Raw genomic sequence first — 10665 nt, 5'->3', positions numbered from 1 at the left:
TTAATTTGTCAGGGTAGAGAAAATATAAATATAAAAAGCTTATGACAATAGCTTGAATAAAATTATAACAAATAATCTCAATTTAACTTCTTCATCATTAGAAAACAAAAAGTGAATTGTCCTTCAATATAATTGTATAAAAAATAAAATCCAGACTTAAGGTTACTTTAACACACTCAATAGTCTTGTAAAAAAATTATGATTTTATACTTTAAGAAAGAAAAAAATATTTTTCTATAAAAAAAAAGAATGAAAAATCTCGTTTTTCTGTTCTTAAAATTTGTTATTTTTTATTCTGTTCTTGCCCTAAATCACTTAACTTGGTTTCTCTTTTTGAACAATGATATTTGACACCAATGCAAGGCCATTAACAAGTTTTGGTGATTTCATTACAGTTTAATAAATTCTATAATTAAATATGCATGCTCTGTATAAAAACCTTCAACATGAATAAAATCAGACTTTAATACAAATCTCAGCCTGAAGAATAAGCTTATAAATGATCCAAAATAAAAAATATATTTTTTACTTAAATTTATTTTTCAAGATTAAGTAATTTAAATCATTATACCGACCGGGTATTTAATAGAGCCAAAAGTGAGTCACTGTTTTGTAATGTCAAAAATTTATATTGTATTAATTATATTTATTTTGTGACATTAAAAAAAAAATAGGTGTTAAGAAGTTTGCGATTTTGAAAACATAACTACATACAGTTATAGAATATAAATTACAATGAGCATGAATAATTTAATTGTGATAACTTTTATAAGATTCTATCGGGTGACAGTATTGCATGCGATTGTTTTTCCTAGTAGGTACGTTTTGACAACGATAAAAAAGTCATGCAACTTTGCTTGTATGTAATAGAACGAAAACACAGAGCCTACATTTATCGATTTTCATGCATAGTTGGGAACAATTCCAAAAGAAGAAAAAAAAAATGATGTAAAAGTTTTTGAAAACACTATTAGAGAGAAGATCTAACAGCATTGAACCAAATTAGAAGCAATGGATTCTTTTTTCTTCTTCTTGATCCTCATTTCTCTCGATTAGGATCCAATTTTATAATTCATTTATTAAAAACAGTGCTGTTAAGCATACAAGAGTAATTCAGGGTGCGTAGCCAGATCTTTAAACAAAAAATAAGCACCTTTTAAGTACTTTTTAAGCACTAAAAAAATATTTTTAAGCACTATATACATTAACAAAATGCAAAATAATTTTCAAGCACTTCATATGATCATGATAAAATAACTAGTTTCTGACAAAGAACTCTTTTCCTGATTATATCAGCCAACATAAAAAGATGGAGAGATTTTTCAGTTCGATTTCTGAGGGTGTAAAATGAAGCCTGATATTGAGAATATGTTGCAAAATGCAGCAGAGTTACATGTGAGAGTGCTAGAATCTCACTGAACTCCGCACAGTAGATGCACATGCGTATCCGCAAGTATTTTATTAAGCATGTGATATGATTAACGCTTTCATACACTACAGACCGACAGTACCCCGAAAAGCATTGCGGTTGCATGAATTGTAACAGCATTAAATAGGACAATGTGAAAACCGCACTTTTGCATAATATGAAGTGAAAATCTACATGGTAAAGAAAAAAAATCTCATTTTCGAAAAGGAAAAACTAAGCACTTTTTAAAAACATCCCATGAAAAAAGCACCTTTAAGGGATTTTTAAAATCGAAAATAAGCACTTATAAGTATGTAGTGTTTCTACCACTACAAAAATATAATTCCAATACACTAGTATATAAGACACTCGATTCTATGGTGGGGTACCTTTTCATAGATGAAGGTTAACATTGTCGATAACAACTCACTCCCCACAAGCACCTTTTAAAAACGTTATGCACCCTGGTATTTTTAAAAAACAATTGGATTTAGAGGTTGATTAATAGGAAACTTTTTTATCTATATGAATCAATTAGAAAAGAAGAATTTTTGAAACCGTAAAGAAGGTACACAGTTAAAGTGAAATTATAATCTTACAATATTTATAAAAACACCTAATAAAATGCCGATAAAAAAAGAATGGAAATTGTTTTCAGAAGTAATATATAATCTTTCTTTTAACATATTGAATAAGTTTTTTCTACTTTTATAGCAGTTCTTATTAGTTTTCATTTGAAAGAAAAATAATTAGCCTTATTTTATTATTTTCAGTTAATGTATGAACAGAAAAAACAAAATCATAACTATAGTTATAATTTTGAGCTGTATCTAGTCAAAGGACTAGATACAGTTCTAAAAGTGCAAATTTAATTTTTGAACATAAAACCTAATTTAAGATTATTAATGGTAAAACTATTTTAAAAAAAACTTCATTCTTCTTATTGAATATTTTCAGAATAGTCTTTTATAGTTCCCAATTGCCTTCACATACTTTATTAAAAAAGTTTGGGTTTTCATCACACTGAGGTTGATCATTTAGAAATACATAACCGAGAAAATTTGGGTGCCCTAGAGAAAGGCATGAAATTTTTACAAAAATACCTGAGATTTTGCTCCAAGTGTTACAGGTGCAGCAGGATTATTCAAATCCCATATATACACTTCTGATTCGGTAGCACCAGATGCTAATAGGCAGTCCTAGTAAAAATAAAATGGTACATTTGAGAAGAACAGTTAAGCAAAATTAATTAACTTAATACAACAAGAATGTTTTGCAAATTTCAAGTTAACCCGCCGAGTATCACTTCTCTTAAGTGATACATTCTATATTCTTTCACACAGAGTTAAATTCCCCCTCCCCCTATATTTCGTACTTAACAAAAAGACAGGCAGGAGCCATGTAGAACATAAACTAATTATGCATCGAAGTTGCCAGGTACAGAAAACAAAAATATATCACATGTTACAATAAAATACATGAACAAATAATAAATCTAAGAAAGAATTATATTCCACAAATACTGACGCTACGTCATAGGTACCCAACTCATAGGTCTTCTCAGTACCCAATTGACTAAAAAAGTATTACGAATGGAAATTTTTATTGAACAATTTTTTTCATGCAATAAACTAAAATGAGTGTTTTTTTTAATAAGTATATTAAAAAACAGCTTGTTAAACATTTTAAAATCTATACATTGGTTGATCTTAAATCAAGTCGTAAATGTATCAATAGCATTAAGAAATATTGAACACAGGAATAGTAAATACTTAAGCAGTAGTTAGCATATGCATCCAGTAAAAAATAAAAAAATGCAAGCCAATTTAATGATATGCAAGCTAATTTTCAAATCTTAAAAGAAGAAAAAAAAAAAAAAAAAAAAAACAGGAAGATATTTTATACAAAATATTATTATCCCAATAAATTAAATATTCCATAGCAATTTTTGAATGAAAATTTAAATAATGCATTTAAAAGAAAAACACAAATGATTTCATAATAAAAGAAAATTAATGCAGTGACATATCTATAATGCTATAAAGTGCCAAATATGCCAAAGAAACACCCAAGGTGGCAGAGATAACATTATAAAACAAGTAAAAGAAATTAATGTCAATTCCTACTTAGGTCAACAAAGAAAAATTTTATTTTAGTTACTTTTTATTAAATAATTACATTTTTTTCTCTCATATAAAAATAAAATTAATTAATATTTGAAAAAAACTGTATTAACATCAAATGTCATCCACAACAACTTAAAAAAATTTTTATTTGAACTTGAGTGGATGATTAAAAAGCATTTTATGAACGATTGAAAATTTGAACAAGATAGAGGGAGAGTGTGACCTAATACTAGAAATTGAAAGGGATAAAAAAAAATAAAAAAAATTCACCTTATATTATCCAATACTTTACAACTAGTAAAAAAATAAAATTAATAGGCTTTCTAAATATAGATAAAGGAATTGATTCCTACTTGAAATTTATTAAAATCAAGAGAATGAACCGGTCCAGTGTGTTTTGTATTGTGGTGAATGAGAGCTGATTCACCCAGAATCAATTTGGCTGCATCATAAATCATAATATTGCCATCATCAGCACCACCTACAATCACACCACTGCTCAATTCTGATGTCTTCATGCCTTCACAGCCCCAAACCACTTTATGGAAACTACAAGAATTAAACATCAGAGAAAGGTAACTCAATTTAAAATAAATAAAATGCAGGTTTCATTAAAAGCAGGGGTAGAAATTGAGAAAATTTAGTGACTGGTCTGAGGGACCAGCCACTAGAAGATATTACTAGTCTAAGGCTAATTTAAATTTAAAAAAATTTTGTGATGAGAACAGCAAACCAAAAAAAAATCTCAAATAGAATATCATTCCTTCATATTGATTGCTGTTAATAATTGTTTTACAACGGTCCGAGTCAATTTTCGTCATCCCAGATCAAAAGACTAGTATAATTTGAAACCCTGCTTTGAATTTTTTTCTTTCTTGTAAGAAGATGGCCACAAATAATTTTAGCAGCTCAATCAACTTTCTTCATTTTTATAATTAATACCATAAGTATAGTAATTAGCTTTTAAAGTAAAGAAGACACCGATTATCCAAAGTGCCCGGGACCTAACGTGGTTCGGATAATGAAAAGCTGTTAAATCTAGTTTAAATTACCATTATTTATGCACTAACTTCCCTTCACACTTTTCATAACTCTTGAGTTCCATGTCATGCTGATTAGTCCATCAACGCAAAGACGTGTGACATAACACGACGCCGAGTTGTATACTGTGTCATCGACCAGGGTTAGGACTGGCAGTAATATCTAAAATAGCACCGACTTGTTTAAAAGGTTTTCTTCGATTTTTAAATAATTTTTATTTATTAATCTTTTTAAAAAACTTTTCTTTCATTTTAAACTTTTTTTTTAATCATATTTCATCTTTTTAAAATTTTTTTGCCAATTACTGATTTTACATTTTTCTTTATTTTCCATTGCAAAGGAAGTCCAGAAAAGACCTTTGTTTCAAAGAAAATGCTCTTTTTTGAGCAGCCATATCCCTTATTCTTTTTAAATGAATCAACTAAATTAAATATGGTCTTCAGGTGCAGTGGGTATTATTTGTTTTTCTAAATTTAGAAAATTTTTGATAAGTTAAAAAGTATTCATAGGACATAGTTTGGATAATTGGACGTTCGGATAATCGGTGCTCTACTGTACTTTATTTACGTTGCACTAGAGCTGCACAATGCGCTATTGGCGACGATAAGGGAAACGTCCTTGAGGAGGATTCGAAGTCATGCCATCACAATTTTGATCCTCTGCAGAGGGGATGGCCAATTGCAGTAAGGTCAACCAGATGACTAAAATTTTAAACCTAATACTTTTAAGCAATCAAAGTATCATTTTCAAGGTAAAAAACTGGAGATTTAGAAACAACAATATTTAGTTTAATACTATCATTTTTAGGCTGTTAAATGAGAGGCTATGTCATTTGAAATTTTTAAAAAGTTAATTGCTTATAAGAGCAGTTTTTTTTTAAAAAAAATTCACACTAGTAATACAAAATGGAATAAATAATAATTAAAGTAAACTATAATAAAATAGTGTGTAGAAACATTTCACATTTCCATTTACAAAAAAATTCCAAAGATTAGATATTTAGATATTTTACGTTCGACACCAAAATACATATTTAATTGCACTGAGGCAGCAGGAATTAACATTGTTAAATTATTTTTTCTGTTTAAAGCAAGATTCTAAGTCTCATTTGAATAGTCTTTTTATTTTGAAAATAGATATTTTGATTGTAAATTAATAATTAATATTTGTATTCAACATCAACAAAACTGTTTTGTGACCTGTATAATGCAGGGGTGATTGCGAGCCCAACTCAAAAATCCTGAAAATTTCTTAAGTAAAATCATTAATGACATTAATTTCAAAAAATTTATGTCTTTATAAATCTAAGCGATTGATATTTTCAAAGCATGAAATTCTAAATAAATTACATGTAGTATAATTTAAAAAAATAATTATGTATAAATTTACTTTTATCTCTAATCACATTTATTATTGGACCAGAAAAATTATTTACAAATGAAAAATATGTCAAGCATAAATTCTAGTGCTAATATTTCTAAATAAAATATACAAGAGTTGTCACGCATCAATGTAATCAATGATTTCTTAAAACTTCTGGACCTTGGATTTCTCACATTTAGCAAAGAATCCGGAAATCCGGATTTTTACCGGAGCACAATCAAGAGTAATAATGCAAAAGCAACATCCATTTTATGGCAGTCACCCGTAGACTTAATGCAGGGGTGGTCTGTCTGGGCTTTTTTTAAGAGGTACCCATTTTGTGAAAATTTAGACATAATTTGTGAAAATTAAAAATTATATTAAAAAATCAGCACAAAAATATTGTAATGTAAGAAAATATTTTCAAAAATTGTCACTTCAAATAAAAATCAATTATGACAGGTAAATTTTTGTTTATTTTTCCCCACATAAAAAAGATAATTTTGCTATTGTAAAATTGTGGGCTTAAAATTGCATAAAAATCATTGTCCATAGTCAAATTTCAACTTGAATTTAATAAAAACATGGATTTAACAGTACTAGCACTAGAAGTTATTTTTATTATGAGAACATTTTCCACTAGGTCATACAGAAAAAAGTACCACTAAGAAAAAAAAATTTCATAAAAAATAAAAGCCTGTTAGAATAAATTTGCAATAGTGTTTAAGGTATCCGACTACCTTAAAAACGAGGATTTTCAAAAAACATCACTTTTTTATTTTATTGCTTTATAATAATGCTCAATTTTTCTAGTTTTCAAAACTGTTTTGTTTTTGAATGCACGTCAAGCAGAACTTTAGTTATAGCTATTTTAGTAACAGATGACAGCTGTCTAACTTACCGGAAATTACAAAAATGAAACCGGTAGTAGGTAATAGTTTCGATTCCATTTCTATTTGTGTGTTTATTTTTCTTAGATATTTAATTTTTAAAGGCTCTTAAACTCTCGGCTAATAATCTGAATTATATTTTAATTAGATTTTACGTTTCGTGGTTACTGTTTGTGGGTAACATGAAAAGTTAGCATATTTTCTGATAGTTTGTTTACATTTGAAGCGTACTTTTTATATCTTGATTTTGATTTGTCTTGAAGAAATTTATTGATTTCTTTCAAAAAAATTTGTTATTTATTTTGATAAATTTATTGAGATGGGTAAGGGACGTACTTCTCGATCTAAGAAACGTAAATATTACGGTAATCAACATGCCAACAAAAGCGATGATTTGAGTAAAGTTAATTATACCATTTCTTCAAAATTGTGTAAAGCAGATGAATCTATTTCTTCAAGCTCCTCAAAATTATCGATTTCTATGGATATCAATAAAGAATTGATCCTTTTGGATAAAGACAATCTGTGTGGCAATCCAATAATATATATTGAGATGCTGATGATGATATTAGCCTCATTATGTTGTCCGGTTTGCTATGATAACAAATTGCATTTAGAAGAAAATTCTAGATTTGGGCTATTATAAATATTATAAAAAATATTTTTTACTTCTAATTATTAATAAAAACTATATTTAGACATATATATTAAAGTGTGAAAATACAGTAAGATGGTTTTTTAATAAAAAATTGTTCCTGTGTTAAATGCTTTATAAGTAGTAGACTTTAATGTTATTCACTAAATACTTTAAAATATCGCTAAATAATACGTCAAAATATCGCTACGTTAAATAAAACTAAGAAAATGTGTGAAGGAATGTGCCCCTATAAAATATAATAACTTCCTACTGACAAACATTCATAGTGTTTAGAAAAAATGTAATTATAAACTTTAATTGTGTTTTTCTCAAAATGAAAATTTTGCTGTTTTTCGTCTACGGAAAACAAGATAACTAAACTAATTATTATAAATTTGTCTTCAAACTTTCAGAGATTGTTTCTTGTATTGGTGGTTATGTAACAGACCTCCAGAATTCAGATAAATATATTATTTTTTGTTTTATGAGATATTTTGCAGTAGATAATGTGAAGAAAATGAGAAAAAAAATGGAAAAATATGCTTAACACTCCATAAATTTTTTTAATTTCATGATATCATTTAAGTTGAGGTTCATAACACTTCAGAGGGTTATACGAAACGGCTCAAAAAGTTTGATAGCTGTATGTACAATAGTTTTTTGTGTAGAGTGTTTTCCGTTGATGAGTTATTTTCATTAAAATTATCTAAAAAATACTCTTTAAACAAAAAATTTCCTGTATAATTAAATTTTCTCTATTAAATATGTTTATTTAAATTAATATACAATATAAATCGCAATAATGTTGTGGAAAATATTTATTTTTCAAAAATTTTGTCCCGAAGGTAGTCGGATACCTTAAGATAACATTCGAGTGTTTATAATAATGTTCGAATTTTGACTTTCTTTAAAGTTTACAAAGGGAGACCCTCGTCGTTTCATTTTAAAAAACTCGGCTAAAAAAAATCTCGCTTTGATATGGCGTGAGCGACCGGTTAAATTTAACACATTGCAGTATCTGACCAAACATGTGCTACCTTTTGGTAAAAGATAACTGGCAAAAAGGCTCCTTTTTTCCCTGGATTGCAATGAGAACGGGATTTGCACGAGAACTTGTTTCATAAAAAGTATTATGTGAAACTACCGGTTTTCCAAAAGCTGAATTAGTGAAGCATGGGTGCCACTCTAAGAATATTTCAAGACGGAACATATAAATGAACACAATCTAGTATTATTTACTAGAATTTTTAGACATTTATAGTTCACCGACTCCAGAATGTATCTTTCTATAATAAGAACTTATATATTATAATTATCAAGTTTTTTTTCTTTCATTTTATTAATTTATTTTTTACAGCAAACTAGATAAAAATAACAGCTAACCTTGCACCTCTTTTTACATCAACCACTGAATAATAAACAACTAATTTTTTCTAAGCTATACATATCTCTATTTTTTCACTTCATCATTATTTATTTTTTGTCCTATCTCTAAAATGTCTTCTTTTCTAAAAAAAATAATAATCCCAATTTAACTTGGGTCAGCATGGGGAAAAATAAAAATAAGAAAATTTAGATACAACCATAGTACAAATTTTGTTTAAACAAGCAAGCATTGAAGTTCAATCTCATTTTTTCATTAATGAGCTACATCATTACTTGATCATTTCACAGTAATTATAAAGATGACCAATGTTTACAATAAAATGTAATTTTTATTCAACGAAAATTTTTTAAAACATTTTTAAGGAAATAGATAAATTTTAATATTAAAAACAAATTGAAAAGAGATATTAATTTATGAAACTTCATCTACTGATTTTCTTACAAGACTGATTTCAGTCCCCAGGATAGAAGAGTGGCACCTTTGTAGTGAAGGCACTGTTAAACAGTAGTAAATAGACAGTATCTGCTACATTTTAGATTTTCAAATTCATGACTTTCCATGATTAATTCCAAGAATTTTCCATGACTTAACAAAGTTACTATTTTCTCCGACAAAAACACAATAATAAATTTAAAAAAGCATTACAATAACATTAATTGAAATGATAGGTATAACCAAAACTTTGCATCTTCATATTTATAGATTTAAGAGTTGAAGCAATAAAATAGCTGGAAAAAATAGAAAAGCAAATAATTTTTTTCCCTTTTTTTTTTGGAATAAAAAAAAATTTGCCAATGACTGGCTTGCTTCATTTAAAATTGTAAATTGATAAAATAAAAATAATAACAAAACTCTGAAATCACATAAGTTTAAAAGATAATTCGCTCTAGAGATGTTTTTTCTTTCATTTTTTTAAACACAATGATTTTTAAAGAACATAACATTTTATATTTACATAAAATATGAATATGATGATGATTTTATATTTACATAAAAAAATTTTTAAAAAAATGGGAGAAAAATAAAAATTTCTCACTCTTTCTCAAAAACGGGGCGAGATTTCAAAAAGTTAAGTGAGATTTTTAAAAATTAAAATAACACGAATAGACTTGGAAAAAATTATTTCTTTAATTATAAAACATTTTTAACATCTTCTAATTGAAATTTTTTGCTGCATCATCATCATGTGGAAAATGTCCTATATCTGTTTTTTTATCAGCTATTATATTTATTTGGCTGAAAAATATCCGTATTTGTTTCGTTTTGACCATTTCTATCGACATTTGTTTCATTTTCATTTGTCTGTTACAGATTAGAAGATGTCGGCATAACAAGGTATTTGTCAAACTTACATTCATGCACAAAAAATGTAAACGTCTTACATGAAGAAACCTTACCTACGGTGAACACGTGGTTGCAGAGAAATGTGTTCTGAATGGGGTTCCGTGGTTCGGGGGGGGGGGGGGGGTTCTGCTGTTCGCACCGGTTCTGAACAATACTGGTAAATAGGGAAGCTAGATAACAAGGACCAATGTTCAAAATAATGAAAGATCAAGGAAGAAAAGTGAAACGGATTTTATTCAAAATGGCAAAAGACGAAATTTTTTCCAAAATCCGCGCATTTTGAAATTGATTAATAGAGTGCGCGAACTTCCAGCGTTAATCATTTTTTATTGCGAGAAAAGAAAAAATATACTAGATTCTCGCGCTGTAGTGAAAACGCTGGTTAAGATTCAAAAATAAATAATCGATAATAATTTACAAGATAAAGGTATATCCATTGCAATTTTGATTATTTCTAGTGTTTATAAATT

General features: G+C 27.7%; 1 protein-coding gene across 22 annotated transcripts in view; it reads right to left on the bottom strand.

Moving 5' to 3' along the window:
* The window catches only part of Sec31 (COPII coat complex component secretory 31), a 76097-nt gene that overhangs the window by 61141 nt on the left and 4291 nt on the right, over window positions 1-10665 (bottom strand). For all 22 annotated transcript variants that reach the window (XM_087150718.1, XM_087150701.1, XM_087150704.1 and 19 more), the window contains exons 4-5: window positions 3888-4083; window positions 2512-2607 (exon numbers count right to left, since the gene is read on the bottom strand). In XM_087150718.1, coding sequence (XP_087006844.1) covers window positions 2512-2607; window positions 3888-4083 — 292 coding nt within the window. The remainder of the gene's footprint in view (window positions 1-2511; window positions 2608-3887; window positions 4084-10665) is intronic.

Source organism: Parasteatoda tepidariorum, chromosome 9 (genome assembly GCF_982258835.1).
Source record: "Parasteatoda tepidariorum strain Cologne lab strain chromosome 9, Ptep-v5.0, whole genome shotgun sequence".
Lineage (NCBI taxonomy): Eukaryota > Metazoa > Arthropoda > Arachnida > Araneae > Theridiidae > Parasteatoda > Parasteatoda tepidariorum.
This window is presented reverse-complemented; position numbering and strand designations above follow the sequence as displayed.